This window comes from Squalius cephalus, assembly GCF_949319135.1.
Source record: "Squalius cephalus genome assembly, chromosome: 8".
In the NCBI taxonomy this organism is placed as follows: domain Eukaryota; kingdom Metazoa; phylum Chordata; class Actinopteri; order Cypriniformes; family Leuciscidae; genus Squalius; species Squalius cephalus.
In genome coordinates, this window is record NC_137129.1 from 31,875,860 (window position 1) to 31,897,462 (window position 21,603).

Consider the following 21,603-nt stretch of genomic DNA (forward strand, 5'->3'; position numbering starts at 1 on the left):
CAAGAGCCTACTAGCTTAGCTTCCAAAGAAAGACGGCTGACACTGTGTACATTCTGTGAGTGAGATCCCACCTCCTATGGGCGGGTTGAAAACATGCGGAACAACGCCATCTACTGGCTGTAGTCTTTAGCCTCTGACCAGAAAATCCTCCGATGACGCAAAATGACGATTTTTGCGTCATCGGAGGATTTTTTCCAGACAAAAAATACATAAATCTCTCCTCTCAGGGGGATATGAGGGTGGAAAGCATGGTAATTCGAAAATACTACAGGTTTTCTACTAATACAAAGCTTAATGCTAAATCCTGAAGTAACCCTTTAAGTCTAATCTCTTCCTTATGGAGCATTGTGGAGCACTCATGCCTACTTGAAATCCTGAAATCACCTCTTCATTCGGCCACATTAACCCAATTATCTCAACCCGATCTCACGAGGAAACGTAACTATGCTACAAGCTGGCCATTTCATTTGAATTTGAATGATGTGAATAAAAAAGTAAGCATGAAGGTCCAGCCCTAACTCTACCCCTAAACATACCTGTTACGGGGTGAAAGCAGATCATATGAAAAGTATGAATTAGATTGTTTGAATTCATAAGAATTAGCCAACGATTCGCAAAAAAAAAAAAAAAGATTGTTGATGATTTCATGCCCTGGAATAATAGTCAATTAACTTTAAATTTAAAAATAAAAATAAATAGAAATTTGAAAAAGTCTGAAAAAAAATTATGATTTTAGTACTCTGCAATTAAATTATAGAGTTAAAGTTAAAGGAGTAATTCATCGCTGGCAAAATGGGCTTTCAATAAGACTTGGCTGCCTATGCAGTAGAAAGGTGAATAAAATAATTAAATCAGCCTGACAAGAAAAAAGGCAGTTGTCTTCCCTTTTGCCAAATAGGAAGTAAAAATTCAACATCCATAATGCACTGGACATATTGCCATCCAAGGCCACTCCCAGTTTGCTGTGGATACACTTGACCAGAGTCAAATACCGCCTTGCTTTAGTAGGAAATACTTCTTGGCAAACTTATAAAGTTGTTATAAAGTTGACTTGTATTGTTCCCGGGTGCAAGAATTCAAAGAGTAAACGTTTAGCGGGAGTGAGTTACTTTCGGTTCCCAGTGAACAATCCAGCAGAGTACTATATTAACTGGACATAGAGGTTATACCATCATGCTAAGGATATGCGGTGTGATATTTGCTCACAGATGAAATGAGCACACATCTAATGACTGACGCGTTTTAAAGCCTCAAGTCAAGAACTTCATGTAGCTCACGGGTGTTGTATGGCGGGTGTTTTGGTTGTATCCAGGATACACGCATCACTGACAGCAAGTAAACTATCGTGGCACTGAGTACTCGGCAGAGGAAGTGTGTTCTTTATTTAAACTAGCTATGGTGAATTCCTAACATAACCTTCCTTAACCTTGCTACAACCAGCTGACATTCAATCTCAACCTTACACAACTACCCTTTACTTTGGCCAGTGCTCACTACTCACCTCAACTGAATGACCTTCAGTGATCAAACAGACCGAAGCCCTGTTTCAAATGGCATACAACAGAGTCTCTTAAAACTGACATAACCTTTGGTGTAATCCTTATCACCTGCTTCTAATGAAGAGCACTGTCACCATATTTCACCTCATAAAACCCCAACCGAGTCAGTACACCCAGAAAAGGGTTGAACAACAGCTTGAGCATTGTTTAGTTTTAAAGCTGTATTTATATGATCAAAAATACAGTGAAAACACTTATACAGTTATATAGTGCAATATTACTTCAATTTAAAAAATAATTTTCTATTTTATTTAAAATTGTAATTTATTCCTGTAATGTCATCGCATTTACTCATTTTTACTCTGTCTAACGATCATTCCGAAAACATTTTAATATGCTAGTATGGTGATCAGGAAACATTTTGGATTATCATCAATGTTGAAAGAAGTGGAAACTGTGATACAATTTTTAGGATTCTTTGAATAGAAAGTTTAAAAGAACAGCATTTTTTTAAAAATATAAATCTTTTAGAAAATCATAAATGTCTTAACTGTCACTTTTTATCACATAAATGCCTTAAAAAAAAAAAAATCTTACTGACACCAAACTTTTGAACAGCAGTATAAACTAAAATACTCAGAAAAAGCTATAGTAAAATATCGATTAGGAAATAAAACAACTCATAAGATGATGACTATGCATAGAAATGCACAAAACAAACTGGAGTTTCAGGTGTATATAAGACGAGAGCACAGGGATATGAAAAGCTAGTGAATGCTGCAGGTGTCTGAATGCAACATAACCTGTCCTCCAGCGCAACAGCCCTCATTTACCAGTCAAACGAGTCCTGAGTACATATCTAACGCCCAAGGGCCACACCCAGTCCCGATGGACAGATTAACAACAGGACAGTGAATTATGCTGAAAATGCAATTAAACTAATTCCTTCAACGAACGATTCATCTGTTTTTACCAAGTATATACTAGTGTGTATATGTATATATATATATATAACCACTAAGTCTGCAAAAACACACACACACATATAATGCATTTGCCATTCCACTAGTATCCATATTACAAAAAAAAATAAAAAAATTGTATTAATTTCCTTTGCTTAACAAAAATGGGAGGTATTTCAAAACCGAAGCCAATGAAAGCAACACACAATCAAAGGCAAGGTCATCTGAGAAAAATGTGTTTTTGTTCTTGATAACGTGAGACAGAGACAGAGTTTTATTAGAACTTCTCAATATATGCAAATAATACGTCATTCAAAAGCACAAATAAACACGTTATGTAAATTACGGCTTTCAAGTCAGTATTCGTTGTTGGTAGAATATGCTCCCAGCACTATTGTCTGAAGTGACAGTAACCGAGGACACACCTAAAGACACTGGTCACCTTTCCACACCTCTATCTATTTAAATAGACTGACAGATAAAAGGCAGGTTTGAAGGTTAGGATTAGGGTGTAGGCTTTACCTTCATACTACAAAAAAATGTCCATGCAGCCCTCACAGGATGACTAGATGATAACAGCTTTTTCAGAATGTCTTACAGTACAATGCCTTAGGCAAGCCCTGTCAGGACAAACCAGGTGGCTCCTTCTAGACACTAAGAATAACAATTTGCATTCTCGAAATACTAGTCAGACACTTCTGAATACATGGGTAAAACACTCTATATGCTTTTCAACCTGTAGTAGGACAATGACATTCGTACAAATTATGTTGCATTACGTCAAGTAAAATGCCCTTAAACCAAATAACAAAATACAGGTTATACTACAGGTACAAACGCCTGCCAGAATTGTGAATCAAACCCAAACAAAGTGCTTCAAATGAATGAGCTTTTCACCACAGGCAACAACACGCGCATCTGCAACCCATCAAAAGCCAGAATGTCATTCTGCACTGTCCAGAACTTAAAGGGTTAACCCCGCAGTTTCAACACACCAGAGAAAAAAAAAAGAGAGAGAGAGGGAGGTGTAGAGGGAAATTGAGGGTGTGTAGCACATGTGTACAGAGAGAGAGCAACAGCACGCAGGACGAAAACGCTGTCCGATACTATCAGAACACTGATACGTGACTTTTTCCAAATTATTTTCATCTTACCTTCGCTGGCTTGCTTTCTTCGCTGCATCCATCTCCACACGGCTATCAAGGTGGCCACATGCCCCAAAACCACCAGGGTTGGGAACACAGTTCCAGACGGGTTTGCCGGCATCGAGCCTGGGATGGAGTTTGTGAGCTCCGCGCACAGGAGCAAGGCTGGAGGTGAAAGGTGAGGGAGGCTATAGGAGGGGGAGGAGGCAGGGGGGCTTTAAATGTACCCAGCAAAAAAAGTTTCTCCGAGTACGAAAGCTCTAAACGACAGCTGCCCCCCTCCTGTCCTTTTTTTCCTTTTTTTTTTCTCCGTCTCTCTCTCTTTCTCAGCCCGTGACTGGTAAAAGCGTCTGAGCTTCCTCCACCTCCCACCCTCCTTTCACAACCACTCTCGCCTTGACCAATAGCTCACTGCCTGCGTACTTTTTGTTTCTGTGCTCCGTTTTAAGCACTCCAGTTTGTTCTCTGCAGTCTTATGATTCAGAAGAGATCCTGTTTCTCTACAGTTGTTCTCTTATAATCCATTGTAGGAGCTTTTTTCCCTCTCTACTCAGGCTTGAGTCTCCGGCTCAAGTTAATAATACATAAGTGAGGTTTGTTTTTGGGAGTGCACACACTCATACATACACACACTCACTTGCCCTCAGCAGCCGATAAGAGTCTACTATTACATAACGTCTACCAAGGTTTTCTGGTCTGCAATATAAAAAAATTGTACTGGATCAACACAGACAGACTATTTTGTCTTCTTTCATTAGTTTAGTGAAAATGTATAACTGTTTATAGCATATTAGAGTGATTTTTTTGCAGTTTCTCTCATTCATTAAGTAACTGCACTGTACTTTCAGCAGAAAATGACTTCCATATGTTTTCCAGCTTCAGCAATGTGCTGTAACTTTCCATTCGCCCCGGCAATTAAAAGGTTCTCATTTCCAAAAAAACAGCGGGAACGCAACAAAATGCCAAGCAGACTGTCAGATGTCTTGGACTTCCTACCAACAAAGAAATGTCAAAATATTATTTAATCCTCGGCGGGAGAGAGCTATTGCTCTTGCTGAACAAACAAATTAAGGACTGAGAACATGCAGAACCTACAACACGGTTAACCACTCTTGTACTTAAAGTGCTGTGGTGAAGGATATTATTGTGAATGTTTGTTTCCAAACACATAGCTCATGGCACACCCAAAGTCATAAAACACTAACTATGCATCTACTATCACATTAAAGTACAGGAGCAATGTACAAAGCAATGGCATTAAAATGAAACTGCACAAGCACCGCCATTTTAAAACAGTTACAATGACCATCTTGGTGATCTATGGCCATGTGACCAAGCAACAGGGAGGGGCACAGGTGTTACAGTTCTACACTACCGAATAAAGACACCGCAAATAGAGCTGGCGACACATTAAACGGGACTCATGCTATGCATAGACGAGACGACTGAAGAGTTTAAAAGTAGAAGAGAATCCAGGTCGGGTATGCAGCTATGCAACAACCCCGAGATACCCGTCACTCACTGCTGTGGTTATAAAAACTTACACGCCAACACACACACAACCTAACAGGAATAATCTTCCAGGTTACTGGGAATAAAACAGTGGCAGGTGAGAGAATGAGAGAGAGAGACAGATAGATAGACAGACATTAACTTAAATAGAAAGATATTAACTTGATAAGTTGCAACTTGCAAAACCACACCCATGGGCAGTTTGCACACATCTAGTTTACATGGCTGAACTGGAAACTGGGCTGATGGATAGAACCAAAATGGCGTCCTCTACAGGCCACACTCTGACCTCACTTCCTTTTAAGTGTGGTACAGTTTCACCTGCCATCCATTCCTCGAGCATGAGATGGATGGCAGGTGAGATACACAATAGAGATGGAGCAGAACACAAGCAGAACTGAATGAATTTCAAATTAAACACTTCACACTTAACTTAAGCTTTTAAAAATCTGCAGTCACATTAAATTGCTATGAACACAAAAACAGCATTATTAGGAATAGCAGTTATTCAATATAAATTATATATGACACAATCGTCCCCTTTGAGCAAGACCCCCTCAACAAGGGTCCAATTCAATGCCCAACTCCAATTAATATGCACTTCTAATATCGTCCACAAAAATAATGAGAAAAGTTCTTCAGTTTCAACCTACCATCTGGTCGAGATCGGCAGCAACAGCAGCAGAGGTTCATGTTGAACAAAATTGGCCCTTCTATCGTTCTCAAGCAAAATACTGACAACAACTGCTAATGTAGCACATCTGACCTCAAGACATTGTATGCTGATCAAATCCAGAGGGGCGTACAGCAGTAAGAAGAGTGGAAAAAAAGAGAAAAACATGGAAGGAAACAGGGAGGGAGAGAGAGAGAGAGAGAAAAAAGAAAGGGACATGGGTTTTATTCAATCCAAATGTTTTCCATTGTGGAAACTGCATCCCTGCAATGGTGGTGAAGTTCATTATACACTTAACTATATAAACGTAGCAAATGGATTTATTTCCGTACTTTTTTCAAGAAGTATATGGAAAAAAGACTATGGTCTAAAGCAGCCTATATTTAACAAAGAACTCATTGTGTAATGCCTCTGAAGTCAAAAAGCAGTGGGACGTCCCTAAATTTGCTAGAATTAGAAAATAAATGCGAACCTCAACTACTAGGTTTGCAAATCTGGACTGCCAAACAACTGCGACTCAAATCTGCAAGGGTTTTTGCAGTAAAACCTCAGAGTTTCAAATTCTACATGGATCTGTAAAGTGGACGTATCAAAATTAGAAAGAAATACAGATGCAAATGGTGCTAAACAACCTAGAATACAACTGAATTTGGGTAGCTTATAACTGAGACCAGGTAACAACCAATTAGGAAACTCCACATCTATTTCTTTTCAAGAAACGCCCATCAAGACAACTAGCAAAGAAAAAACATTAGCATCCAGATGTGTGCCAATGTAAACAGCAATAAATCATGTGATGTATGTTTAGTTTAGAAGCTAAATAGTCATACTCAAATGTCAACATAAGAAACGAAATGACATTGGAGCAAGTTTCAGATCAGAATCCTGTATTTAATTGTAAAAAAGGGCTTTTTATATTTTTATTTATTCCGAGTGTTCCTTTAAATATGCAAATCAAATGTTGCCTACCTTGGCCTTTCTGGATCAGATCCTCCATGAAGGATCTACCATCATCAATCTCCATTACAGCTTGTTTAAAGCAATTAGTCTGATTTACTAAACTGAAATGACTTGAAGGACGACAGCGTTTCCCTTTCGTCTCTCTGACCCCGTTTGTCTTTATTTCACTCTGCAGTCTGCGCTAAATCTGGAAATATGTTCTTTTTTGGTGAGATTGAGTTGGCAACATCTTAATGTGATCATCAAGACTACAGAAGCAAGCGTGTTTCTTGCCCATTTTCAAAAGAAGGAGAGAGAGGGGGAAAAAATGAATGGACTTTAATTGGTCTCAGATCTCCCACTTTTTCTGTGTCATTTATCTGCCTGGGAAAAGGAAACTTCGGGAGCAAAAGCAGAAGGGTTTGTTTTAAAATAGTGCACTGCCTCTGACTGTAAATGTGTCCCGGTCCCATGATAATTAATGAATTAAAGGTCTGTCTTAACTTTAAATATAAAGTTTCTGTAGAGATACGTGAGCAGGAGGTGGCAGTATAGAGTCGAGCAGCTGTCCTCCTTATCCAGTGAGGGGGCGTAAGCTGCATCCTGTGCCATGACCTATGACCTCTTTGTGCTGTTTAAAACTGAACCAAGATGCCAGGAAAGACCTTTAAAGTTGTTAAAAAACCCTTCACCTTTAAAGCTCTTAAAAATCCTTCAAAGACATCTGTAAAGCACATATAAAAGAAACTAATTCTATAATGGAATGTGTCAAATATGAGTGATAAATTCCTTAATTAAAAATGAATAAATAATAACGGATTGTCAATGACTGCAAGGTAGGTAAAACTGAATTTTCGAGTAATTAAATTTTTGTGTTTTAAGTTTAAGGATTGTTTTACTATTTCTCTTAAAGGCAAACTTTTCCCTAACATACCCTTTAGACTTCATGAAACCCACAGAACGTATCACTTTCAGACTTCTCTGGGCGCCAGTCCTTCTGGACTCATAAATCGCCTGTCTGTCTGAGAGCGGCATGAGGATTCTAGCACTCATTTCGCCTCGATTATGGCGTTATCGATTCGCCACGGGCGCTTTTTTGTTTTTCAAAAAAGGCAACAAAGCAGCTTCTGTCACTGATTCCTGGAAAATGATTTCCTTTTACAAAAAGTTAAAGCCAAAACAGTTTCCCAAAAATGTTTTTCTCTCATAAAAAGCCTAAGTCACTATAACATAAGAAAGCAGTCAAAATTTTACTACCTTCAGAGTGCATGAGGAAAGAGAAACAATACAAAGAGAAGAAAGACCGGACAGGCCTGCTAAGCACCTCCACGTGGGGGTCTTTGCTCTAAAAAGGGCATCACAGACCTCAGAAGGTCAAAGCTCAGGCATATGGACACAGCATTTCTGAGACACACTTTCCCCTCTGAGTCACTGCAGACATTCCAGCTGAACAAAGTCCTGCTGGTTTGTTCCACTGCTTGCACTAAATAATGATAGGATGGGATTTTCATGGTAATTCTGACATCTCAACACATGTAGTCTGATATATTTGAGCTATAAACCAACAGAAATAGATGTTTTGTATGTCCTTCATTTTTCTCATAACTCTACATACTGGTTACACATTCAGTTCTTCAGAATAGTAAAGCCTGAGGCACATATACTAAAAGAATGAATGAAAGGGAGGGATCATAATTAAACTGTAGCAACAGTGCAGTTTAACCTGTTTATCATATCATTTCTTAAACTTGAACAGGAAACCACAGCCAGTGTGTAGTAATAAGTGCACATGACACAGGTTTACTTTATCAGAGTAAAAATAAAGAAAAGAATAATAGTTAGGACTCAGTCATAATTAGTGGAATACCCTACACTTTTTTTTCCTACACTCAACGGGTTGGCTTTGTCCAGATTTGACCCAAACATGGGTTGAAACAACCAAGCATTTTTGTATTCTGAATCAGCCATAATAGGGATGTGGCTACATGTCTTTTGCTTGAGATGTATATGTCCTTTACATGTATTTGTTTTTGTATGCATTTCTGTATACCGTACATATAGATTGAAAAAGATATTCCATTTCCTTGTTACAGCCAATGCAGCAGAAGTTTACTTGTTAGAAACTTAAATAACCCAAACTGACAAAAGCAACAAAAATATAGTACAAGTGCATCCATTGAGCTAAATCCACTGACGTTCATAAAAAAATAATAGGATGCTATTGTCATGTCCACAGCCTCTTAAAATTAGACACTAATATTTACTGCAAGTATGATATAAGAAAATGTCTTCAAAACACTGAGTGAAAACATTTCACTGCCATGCCAGAACCAGACAATCAACACTATACTGGACAGTATGTTTAGGCCCAAGGGCTTTCTGAAAATACCCCTTGGGTATTTTTTTGGGTATCACATGCTGAAAATAAGAGACATGGTGAACAGTCGTTTCAAAGGAAACAATGCACCCTTTAATTTATGAACCACTGAATTAGAATGTGGTGTTTGGAAGGCCAGATTCATTAATCAACATCTTATGGTTCATTTACAGTAATAGGTCACTCAAATACAAGCATGCACCAGGAATAGAGGATGCTAATTACGACTCCTTGTATTTCAGAATGGATAATTAAATCTAATGAAAGGTAAATGGCGTGAGTGCTGAAACAACAAGTTTCATTGTTTCTCGCCTCATCTCCCTTTAGACGTCGCTATGATACGTACATACACAATCATTCGTGCTAATGGAGGCTGATGGAAAATGCAGCTACAGTATAGTCTCTCAAAGGGAGATATAGACAATGGCGCCTATGTTTGCAGTGTATGGCAAAATATATGAGGCATAACTCCACATGTGTGGAAAGAAACATGGCTTAGAGATCACCCATAGAAAAAAAAATCATGGAAAAACAACTTGGATTTATATCGGGGTGTCTGTTTCACGTCATAACTTTTACGTTTACATTAAATACTTTGAATAATGCCTCTGTGTAAGTAGAATATGCATCTCAGAAACTGATGTATATATTATATATAGGGCATGAAGGGCTGATATTTACCAAACCACACAAAGTGCCCTCTGGAGTTTAATGCTGGTTATATTCGCAATAATTTAAAGTGCAGAATGAAATAAACAAGGAATCCCTGACACATCCATCACCAGAGTATGACAGTAATAAATTCAATAGACATTCTTTCGCGATCTCAAACACAATTTTGAAATTTTCAGAGACATATCTTGTGCCTCATCTGCAACTCATGAAGAGATTATCTGTACTCCGGTTGCACAAAAACATCTCCACTCATTAGTTGCAGCTTCACTGAAAGAGAATGAATTATCACTCACCCCTGAAATCTCACACAAGGTTTAAATATGCAATCTGTCTTCCATTTAAATCAGTGTTTCAAGACCTCACGTTTCACAATCTGTTCAGATTTCAAGATATTTGGCAAAAAAAATAGCACACTCCCTGCTGGAAAATTTTGTTTTGATTGATAGTGTGCTGTTATATCTCTAACCAGATAAATGCTCAAACTTCTAAACACCAAGACCACATTAGTTGACCACCTTAACCAGCAAGAGCTTGCTGCAACAATAATTAAACAATACCTCCTTTGTTAGCTTCATTAGAAAGACAATGCTTCAAATCTGCAGTATATAACCTGACACTAACAAAAAAAGTTTGGAAGACGATGGTAATACCACGTTTTTGGACATACACCATAACAACAATATAGTTTATCTTTAAAATACACTGTAAATACTATGATATCCCTAACGAAAAATACGTTTCTTCAAGTGTGCTATAATACATCTTTTAAAATAAATATAAGTATACTTTCAGTCTTCTGTTTATGTACTTCTCAAAAATATACTTAAAATTGTATACTTAAAATATACTTAAAAACTTAAAACAGGCGTTCCTAATTCTGAGTATGTGATATTTTTGTGTAGGCTATCCACTGGTAATGTACATAGGAATTTACTTCAAATCTACTTAACAGTAGTACACTGATATTAGTATACTTACAACATAATAAAAATATACTTGAACTTTACTTAAGTATACTTAATAAAATAAACTTATTAATAAGTATACTTATTTTTTTGTAAGGGATATGAATATGACAATCATGCTATAAATCAAAGAACCATGATTTTAGCATGATTTATGGAAAACCATGCAGCATGCAAGTTCATGCTGGGTGGAGAACGTGATATATTTGTTGAGAAAATTTCAGGGACTTTTAAAATGTAATTTTTGCTTTAAACTGTTTTTAAAAAGGGTTCAGTAAAATGTTGAATCAATTCCTCTTGAGAAAGAGACACAAAATGAACATTTACCAAGCTTTTCTCAGAAGCCAAGCCACAAGTAGTGTGCAAGTCCATCTGTAAGTCATTGCCTGACGCTGAAACTTATTTAGGGAGAAGCTGGGTAAACAAAAACCTTGTGTAGTCTGAACCCCCCAAAGAAAGGGAGCTTAAATCACGCTGATCTGCAAAAGCCTCAACCAGGCATATCTCACCAGTCAATGACAGCATAAAACCATTAGACGCACTGCATACAAATAAGCCAAAGCATTTATAGCAATGAGCAGTGTGCTGCTGTGCACACTTACATTCATATTCACTGAGAAATGCTGCCCTTCATTTTTGACCACACTCATTTGAGTATCTCTCAGACAGTAGCTTTCCAACTCACTATCAAACACAAAGAGCATTGAAGAGGGCTGTTCATAAAACAAACTGTATGAAAGGAGCTCATTGAAAGCCTCTGGCAGATAAAATGTTCCTAAAACTCCAGTTTCCACTTTACAACTGGCGCTTCTCACACATTCCAACGCTTAGTTTATGGGCTGGAATTTATTGCACATGGTTGTTCTCCAAACCATTCAACACACCCCTGCACTCTGACATTATGGGGCAAGTGGGAAAGAGCTCAAAAAATAGACAATGGGCATGTGAACACACAGAAACACACATTTGCAAATAATAACTTTTGATGTAACATAGGCTACTACATTGTAAACTGCAAACAAAAACTCACTGGACAATCATGCAAATATGCACATCTATTACCAGCCACAACTCTTTCTTTAAAATCAAGTCTATATTTTCACACAATATGACACTGAACACGTTGAGCAATGTGAAAAACTGATTTATGCTTTTGGGACTTTTCAGATGTAGTCTACATATTTTGTATCTCACTCTTACTTACACACAAATTTCATTATTAGTTATATGCCACTTTATACACCCCAGTTATCCAGCAATTATCCCATGATAGATCCAAACAGGTGTGCCTGTTCCCCAAAGTGTCTTGCATTCCAAAGCATTGCAACCATATTATATCCATACAATAGCAACAGCTATGACACAAAACACCTGTTCATCATATCAATATGCAGCACCAATTGCAGATTGAAACATTTTTGTGGCATAGCAACATTCTAAATTCAGCATTTGCAATGCATTCTGGGAAATTAAATGTTCAATAAGAACACTTCAGAATATCATCTGTCAAAGTCAAACAAAAGATTATTTAATGTTTTTCAAAACATTCCAACAAGGTTTTGTCTTGACAAACTTTGCTTTTCTAATTAGAAATGACGGTTATATGACTATTTCAATTTTGTTATCAAATTTTTTTTAAGTTAGACATCAACCTTCTTAGTATTCCTCGATCAATTCATTATAAACACTATAACAAGAAAAAATAATAATACTAAAATTATAAAAGAATGCTTGTTTTCTCATTCATTTTTGTAAAACAGTGTAAATATATTTTTCTGCACAATAAAAATGTAATCTTTGATGGCTAAATAAGTGCAATTCACCTTTATTCCACAAGGTGACAATATCTGATAGACAATGATAAAGTGACATTTCACTCATAGTGAAGGCAGAAAACAAAAGAATAGAAAGTATCATCAGCAAAACTTGAAATGGCTCAGCGATTTACTGCAGAGCAATAAAGAGACAGGAAGAGATTGTAGTGTCCAGGTAGTGTTAGATATAGATCCAGATCTGGGTCACTTAAGACCCGAATATGTGATAATGATTGGCGAAACATTAGTGCATTTAAGGGTTAATTTAACTTTAAATTCAAATTGTAATTCTGAATCAAGTTTGCACAGGAATTTAAAAAGGCATTCTTAATACATTTCACAAGGGCATTTAGAACTATTTTCACAATATATCACAGCTTCTCATACTTTGATTAATTAAATCTGCTAAAATTAGTTTCAGTCTGAACTATTAAGGCTTCCATTAGGTGTTCAAAATTAACTTATCTAGAATAGTGTGATGACGGTGATGGGAACCTAATATAATCTAAGCATGGGCAGGAAGAGACCCATGGCAACAGGGGAGGATGCAGGAAGGTACAGCGAATGACTAATCAGCCCAATACCCTCATGAGATGAGCCTCGAATGTGAGCGAGTGAGTCATCGATCTGAGCTCCTGCTGGGTGTGGTCCATAACCATTGACTGTTGCCACAGCAACCTAAAATGACCCACACAGACAATGAGTAATAACTGTCCAAAACAGCAGTCATGGCCAAATGAGGCATGACCACTAGCAACACTGAAAAACAAAGAAAAAAAAAGCACATATTAAGCTAGACTTCTTCCTGGAACATTTCCTCAAGAAAAGACGTAAAACATTTCATCTGAATACAAAACCGAATAGAAAACGCTGAATAATGTTAGCTGGATCTAAATAATGCCAGCTTCAAAGCTTATTTATGAGGAAATTTTCCTATTGGCAAGCTGATGGGAGTAATTTATGGTTTGGAAACATTTCTGTCCGATTGCATTTTTAGATTTTCCAGCAATCTAATTGAAATATTATTTCAATTAGTGACATTGCTGAGTCATATCATTTAATATATCAATTAGCTATTACTGAACATAAGCACAAGCATTTAAAACAGGTAGTGCATCAATTCTGATCTGATTCTGGTACAAACAAAAATAACAATTTTATTTATACAAACACCTAATCTTAAAGGGATAGTTCACCCAAAAATGACAATACTGTCATCATTTTATCAAACTCAAGCTGTTCCAAACCTGTATGAATCTGTTTCTTCTGCTGAATAAATACTATGGATCAATGGGGCCCACCAACTGTTGGTTAAACATATTCTTGAAAATATCTTCTTTTGTGTTCAGCAGAAGAAACAGATTCATACAGGTTTGTAACAACTTGAGGGTGAGTAGATGACAGAATTGTCATTTTTGGGTCATTTTCAACTGTGCAATTCATCTTGTGCAACAGACATGAAAGATACATCAAATCATACAGCTTCTGAAAAGAGGTACTTTTCAAAAGATCAGACTTTTGATGTTTGCCTAGCAAACCATAAAACATGCCAAAAATGAATCCCATAGGGATAACATTAGAGGACTTTGGGATGGGCTTGTCTGCCCGGTAAGAAACCACCAAGCAATCATCAAACAATGCCCTAGCAACCACCCACAACATCCTAGCAACCACTCACAACACTGTGAGTTTTGCACAGGCCAAAAGTTTTATTATATTTTCTTCAGTAAACGTAAAAATGTGATTGTGAAAACGATGTTTCCTCAACCAATTTCTTCTAATCTAGTTTGTACCCCCCCCCCCCCCCCGATTTAGAACTGCAGTTTATTTTTGGCGCTTAAACGGTTTGCTGTACATAGAAACTTCATCCTTGATATGAATATGGGGAAGTTCAGTCAGCAGCTCAACAGCTTTACAGGTGCCATGGCAATGTGAATAACTGTATTACGTTACCACATTACTCACGCTGGAGCCTTAGAGATATCTTTAAGAAAATCCGATACCCCTGACACCAGAAACTTCCAAGTAGCTCTGAATGAAACAATGCAAAATCCATAGAAACACAATACGTGCCCTCTGGTGGTAACAGGACTCAAGAAACATTAATAACGCACAGGCCATTTGGTTACTTGGGTGTGGTTTTGGCGGAAATGCATCACCAAAAGGCCCATTTACTTCCCTAAACTTTACCACCATAACACGCTGGCAAACAGGAAACTTAGAAGCATGTGATCAGATGTCAAAGCAACATGTAAAACCATGATTCTGATTCTGCCAATCAGAAATACAATATATATGACATATGTGACTCTCACAAAACACTTTTTAATCATCAAGATTAAATGCATTTTGCATACGTGCACAAATTAGGCACAGGCGTAATAGTTAAAATTATGCTTGATGAATCACAAAGAGGATCCTGGCTGAGTCAGATTGACTCCGCAGATGTGGTGAGGTCCTCAGCCACGCAGTTTCATGAAGACTGCACTATTATGTGGTACCACGTTACCTTCCAGACCAGACTTGGCACTGTCACAGAGCCCTTGGCTTAGTAATTTAACTGCCAATTGAGCTGAATGTCAGTTATATAACAAAATCATGAAGAATTAAAAGCATATGTCCAAGAGAAGTCTAACATTTCCAGCCAAAGTGTGCAAAGGCGCCACAGGAGATGTTTCTGAAAGAGATGTTTACTTATTTCATTTTCTTTTTATGAAAAGCAGGCTTCAGACAGACTTATTGGTTGTCTTATTTTACTCATGGTCATACATTTTCATGGTACAATACCATTCAAAAAGTAATACTTTTATTCAGCAATATTTATTAGGCTAATTATTTCAATTGTTTAAAAGTGACAGAAATATGAATATTACAAAAAAATGCTTTTCTTTTTAACTTTCTATTTTTCAGAATCCTGAGAAAAAAATCACTTTTTCCACATTAATATGAAGCAGCACAACTGTTTTCAACATTGACAACAATAATTTAAAAAAAAATTAATCGCAAATCAGCAAATCAGAATGATTTCTGAAGGATCGTGTGATACTGAAGACTGGAGTAATGATACTGATAAACATGAATAAATTACATTTCAAAATATATTAAAATAGAAAAAAGTTATTTTAAAATTGTAATAACGTCACAATATTGCAACTTTTACTGTTTTTATCAAATAACTGCAGCCTTTGTGAGCATAAACAAAAAATCTCAAAGACCAACTTTACAATGGTAGTGTATATTTTTATGCTTTTATTTAAGAATAATCATCCACTTCAGGCCTTCAAAAAAGGTACTGTAAGTACTTCAAAGAATACCAGAATACCAAGAATCCTATGTTTTTAAGTCATGTGACTTTAAAAGGTTAAAGTTACCCATGTTTTTCTCTTAACACTCCTTTGAGAGGGCTGAACTAACATCACACCAGATGACCAGATGCTTGACATTTGATGCTAAACGTCTTCTCGTCAAATGTCTTGGCTCCTGTTAAACATTCCCTTCCTTACCAGCGACAGACAAGCTTCACACACCTACGGCTTGAAGAGGAACAGCAACTTACCTGAAAAACAAGAAAAGGGAGAAAACATTAGCAACATTCATGGTTTACACATTTACAGCCTCAGAGGCTAAATGCTCCCACCCTCAAAATAGTTCTTAGGTGTTAGCTTGAGTGCTGACGTAGTAACTGACGCCTGTTTTTATGGGAAAAGTTGTTAAAGACATCAGACAGGACCTATCTCCGCCAATGTGCTAGCCATTAAAAACAGGCAAGGAAGAGAATGTAGCTGAAACAAAAGAAAATAAAGCTCAGGAAACAGCAGGCATGGCACAAAAGGTTCCCTAGCAGGATGGTGGTTCACTTTACAACATTAACCCTCGATTAGACACTAAACCCCCTACTGGGCCACAGCTGCACCCTAGTACTGTACATCAGATGCAGGAGCTCCATGTTATTATCTTTGTGAGAGCACCACCTACTGGACACTGCAGGTATGAAATCACAATGTTTTTGTAGTTGCAGTTATCTAAACCGAAAACAACTTCTGAAGCAAGCTGAAAATATCTTGCCGGTATGGACCAGGATCAGCAAAAATCATCGTTTACAGCCCTTTATAGCCTACAAAACACTTTTAATACCGAGGAGAATGCTGACAACGAGGCTGCCTCTCCAAACACTCCGTTTCATCAGTAACGGTGCTTATAAATGTAGTTTATTGCAACTGGCTGGGGTTTAAATGAGAAATGGGATGCATTATAGGAAGAGTTTAATTATAGGCACAATTTTCTGGTATGAGTGAAGAGCAAAGAAAAGATTTGATTAATCAGTTATTAGATGTAAATGAAGGCTTGACTGTGGAAACATACAGGCAGTGTTGGATCAACAGACTTAAAAGGAATCATTCCTCCAAAAATCATTTTTATTTATCCTTGCGCGTTTCAAATTGATACGACTTACTTTCTCCTGTGGAACGTGAAAGATATTTTTAATACATTTACAATGAATGGGAAGTGGATCTTTAAAAAAAAGGACCCAAAAGCATCATGAATATACGTGTACTAAATTTGAAGCAGTCTGAATTTACTAATAGAATAGAATAAAATTTAAGATGGGATTTACTTAAAAGCTTCTCCTCCATTGGACTGTTAACCGGTGTGTTCACTGATTTAGTGAGTTGAACTCAAGAACTTGATCAATCACCACCATTCATAAACAAATAATTCAAAATGATTAGATTGAATAAAATATATAGATTGAATGATTCATCAAACAGATTCTGTTTCACAGAAGAAAAAATAGTAATTTGAGTTTGGAAAAAAGTGATTCATTTTTGGGTGAAATATTCCTTCAATAAAACCCCACAAAATATTTCAAGCATAATTTGTATTGAAAATAATAATTTTCCTGCATTAAGCAGGTAAATCACTAGAAATAATAAGAATGTAATATGATTAAGGGTATGTCTAAACAGCAATGATGGAATGGAAAAATGGAAAAGTTTTTCCTTTGCGTTTTTAAAGTTTCGCGTATAGGCGACAACGTTGTCAAAACAATCCATGTTTCACACAGATTAGCTAAAAACGCTGTAAAAACTTATCTTAAAAAATAATACTGAGGAGAATACTGGCATGCGCATGCCAGGCCAGTAGATGGCGATGGCATTTTGTTGTTCTGGTTGTCAAGTATTTGCGCGTGCTATAGACTGAACACGTAATACGCGTGTGCATGACGTCACGGTTTTGTGTAGTTTATACAGAGATGATAACGGTATCGGTTTCAAAAACTTGTACTTTTACGTTTTTTGGGGGGCCTGAAAAGTTTACGTTTTCAGACCCCCAAAACAACGTTGTCGAGTAAATGAGAGCCCAAAACGCATAGAGTTTTTTGAAGTCATCTAAAGATTATAACTATATTTGACATCAAAATACTTTTACATGTCAATTCTGGCCATTGTGTACTAATTACACTTATCTAATGTTACAATTTCATGTTCACTAAACTAAACAAATTGCACAGTGCCTGAGATGTGGCACAGCAGGGTGGGGTCTCAGAGAATAGAATAGACTGGAATGGCTGATGACATCATTATTAATTCCATCAACTCCTCTACTTCAGCCTCCACTAGTTTCTCTGATTTCTGTGTAGTCCATAAGCTATATAAGCTCTCTACCGTATTTTTCCTTCATAAAGCAGAATAAAAGGCAGACTAAGGCCAGCTGCAAAATAAATCAATATTTACACTGCCTGATCAGGGTTGGATCTTTCCACATTAAATTACACGCCCATCAGGCACAAAATTATCAGTACCAATAGCATTTAGCTATTGTTCTTGTTAATTAATGAAAAAAGGGAATGCGTTAACCCATTTGCATATTTTACACTTCCCAACAAATAAGTGTTAAGACACACCAGGACTATACATCCATTTACAAATAACACATTTGGTAAGAAATAATATGTGAAAGTGAAGCAACAAAATAGCAAAGGAAAGAAAGTGAAAGAGCAACATCTAAAACTACACATTTTAGCAGTTCATTGTGTAGTAAAATAGTGGGGAAAATGGAGAAAATTCCTGAATGCCAGGCAGTTCAAATTGTCCTTGCATGGCCTGCCCTGTACACACACCTCATCCTGAAACTATTATCTCCACACCCATGCGACTACAAAAAAATGCATATATTTCAGGAAAGAAAGAAACAAGAAATCATTATTGTGTCTGACAGATTAAAGTGCTTTGAAGAACACATTTTCATGTTTGTATGCATGTAAAAACGTGAAAATGGGCAGAGAGCCAAAACACAATGTATAAATGCCATCCCCTACACAACCTTTCTCTGAAGAGGCCTAGAAGAAGCCATCATTTACTATCTAAACGATTTCCCTGAAACACATCAATTCAACCTGTTAACTCTTTGTATAACTGAGACAAGATCATTTGATCTCTAGGTTAAACAAGATTCCTGCATCAGGCATGTTGTCTCTATGGTGCAGTGGTAAAAGGAAACCATTTAACAGACATGAAAAGCTTTTCTGAAACAAAAGAGAAGGTAGAAAAGCCAAAAGCTCATTAAAAGGGAATCTGGGTCTGAATCCAGTGCAGTATTAAGCTGAGGCAAATCAGGGGGAAAACAGCAGCATTTGGCTGGTCACTGACTGGACACAGCGAAAACAGCAATGCCTACAAATGCCTTCAACTGATATACATACAAATCTCATTAGTCTTTAGTTAGATACTTTGGAAAAAAGCAATCTCAGATTTATATACTTTTATATACTTACTGCCTTTTTACTGGCTCACAAATGATAAATATTTTAACTACATGATTTTTTTATATTGGTTAATATTCATTTACTGTATACATTACCGTTTAAACGTTAGCGGTCGGTAAGAAAGAAGTCCTGTTTGCTCATCAGGGCTTCATTTATTTGTTTAAAAATATAGTAAAGAATATAAGGAAATATCTAAAAAAAGAAATTAGAATTTATACCTGTGATGTCAAAGCTGAATTTTCAGCTTTATTACTCAGTCTTTAGTGTCACATAGGCTAATCCTTCAGAAATCATTATAATATGCTGATTTGCTGCTCAAGAACCATTTATCATTAATATCAATGTTAAAAACAGTTGTGCTGCTTCATATTTTTTGTGGAAACTGTGATACATTTTGATTAATTGTTGACTAGAACGTTCAGCAGCATTTACTTGGAATATAAATATTTTGTAACATTATAAATGTCTTTACTGACACGTAGGATCAATTTCATTAATCCTTGCTGAATTAAAATATGAATTGCGTTCCAATAAAAATGTACGATAACGCTTTAGTTTATGGTCCATTTCTTACAATTAACTAGTTGCTTATAAGCATGCATGGATATTGGCTATTTATCAGTACTTATAAAGCACATATTAATGCCTTATTCTGCATGACCATATTTTGCATCTCTTAAACCTACCAATACCTAAAATACCTTACTAACTATTAATAAGCTGTAATTAGGAGTTTGAGGCCAAAGTTGTAGTTAATAGTGAGAATTGTACTCTAATCTAAAAGGCAACCAAATTTACTGACCCTACATTTTGCTTAATTAGTATGTGTGTATCTATCAACTATAAATATATTCTCTTATAAAGCCATTATTTCTATGATCAAAATCTCTGGAGCTAAACTACAAGCATTCCCTCCAGCAGGCAGTAGCTTTCACTGCCATTAATATTCCTGACAGGTAGATCACACCCAGCTCTGCTTTAAGGCTGCCAAGAGTGTGTCCAGCAGAAAGTGACCCCTCAATGAAGTGGGTAAGTAGGGGTAGAGGCCTGTCAGGAGTGTTTGATGGGAGAGAAGCCTTTGTCTACTCAGACAATTGGGAAAACATTCACTCTGGTCACAACAGTTGAAGGCTTTTTGGATACTTAGCAGCTCCAATGAAACACACTCAAGCTACCGTCAGTGATTCATCATAATAGACACATTTAGATCACAAATAACTCCGATTTGGACTGAATAACATTTTCAGACAAGTTTAAAGTAGGATAAGGAGATAAAATAAATAATGAAAAATAATGTGAACTATCAAGCCACAGATAACAATAACTGGAGGTGTTGATGTTTCCATAGTATTTCAAAACTTCCTACACAGTCAGTTTTTTTTTTTTAAAGTAAGCTCTAGAAATGTTTATTATGAACTCCCTTAACTGACATCGGCTAGGTTAATATATTAACACATGACAACCCACATTTGCATGTCAACAACACATATAGTCACCAGAAATGTGGCTGGTCGCAGTGAGGGTGAAGTAGGTTCTATTATTCTATTATTTCTAAACACCAGAAAAACTACTTATATAAGAAAAATGTGGTTAAGCCAGCCACTTATATGTGTAGAAGAGCAAGTCATGAGAGTCATAGTGCATAGTAGTTTGAATATGGAAAGAATAAATACAATAAATAAAATAAAAATAAAAATGACCTGAGAGGGATCTGCAACTTACAAATAAAACCAGTACAAATACTTATATGGACTTATACTATACGTGTAATAATTGAGCTGAGAATCAAACAAGTTTTTGCCATCTAGTTGACAGGTTTAGCATGGCTCTGGTATTGAGTTATGACTCAGCACATCTGCATTGTGAGTCAATATCTGCTCTAATCCATCAACTGAACTTTTACTAAACAAATGACAAACCACAAAAGGTGCTAATGTTTGGACTCACGTAGCATCCAAATTTAACAAGGACCACTTAACCAAGTGACAGAGCAACAAAAAAAACATCCAGTTCCTTTCAGCACCATGGCACAATCACTAAAATCTGTTGCATGCTCAAAAGCACATTTGCCCAATTAATCTCCAGGCATTTAGTGCTGGTCTATTTTCATGCTCCGATAGACAGACTCTTGGATATCTGCACTCAGCATTTTTCAGCCCAAGCCCAACCGGAGGAAGACCCGGGATGCTTCAGCTACAAAAAATATCATCACATAATCAATTTTGATTGAAATAAGACATCTATCCAATGAAAACACTCTGAAAAACAGAGCTGTG

General features: G+C 36.8%; 2 protein-coding genes across 9 annotated transcripts in view; both read right to left on the reverse strand.

Annotated features, from left to right (window-relative positions):
* The window catches only part of pleca (plectin a), an 89,954-nt gene that overhangs the window by 52,603 nt on the left and 15,748 nt on the right, over window positions 1–21,603 (reverse strand). For 3 of the 8 annotated variants that reach the window (XM_079878467.1, XM_079878479.1, XM_079878474.1), the window contains exon 1: window positions 3,616–5,765. The exons of 3 other annotated variants lie outside the window; for them this stretch is intronic. In XM_079878467.1, the coding sequence (XP_079734593.1) occupies window positions 3,616–3,727 (112 nt within the window). In that variant the 5' untranslated portion in view covers window positions 3,728–5,765. 2 more of the 8 variants (XM_079878471.1, XM_079878469.1) reach the window with 1 other exon arrangement.
* LOC307162838 (uncharacterized protein) overlaps window positions 16,039–21,603 on the reverse strand; it is a 40,115-nt gene continuing 34,550 nt past the window's right edge. The window contains exon 5 of the mRNA XM_079878538.1: window positions 16,039–16,117. Coding sequence (XP_079734664.1) covers window positions 16,089–16,117 — 29 coding nt within the window. The 3' untranslated portion in view covers window positions 16,039–16,088. The remainder of the gene's footprint in view (window positions 16,118–21,603) is intronic.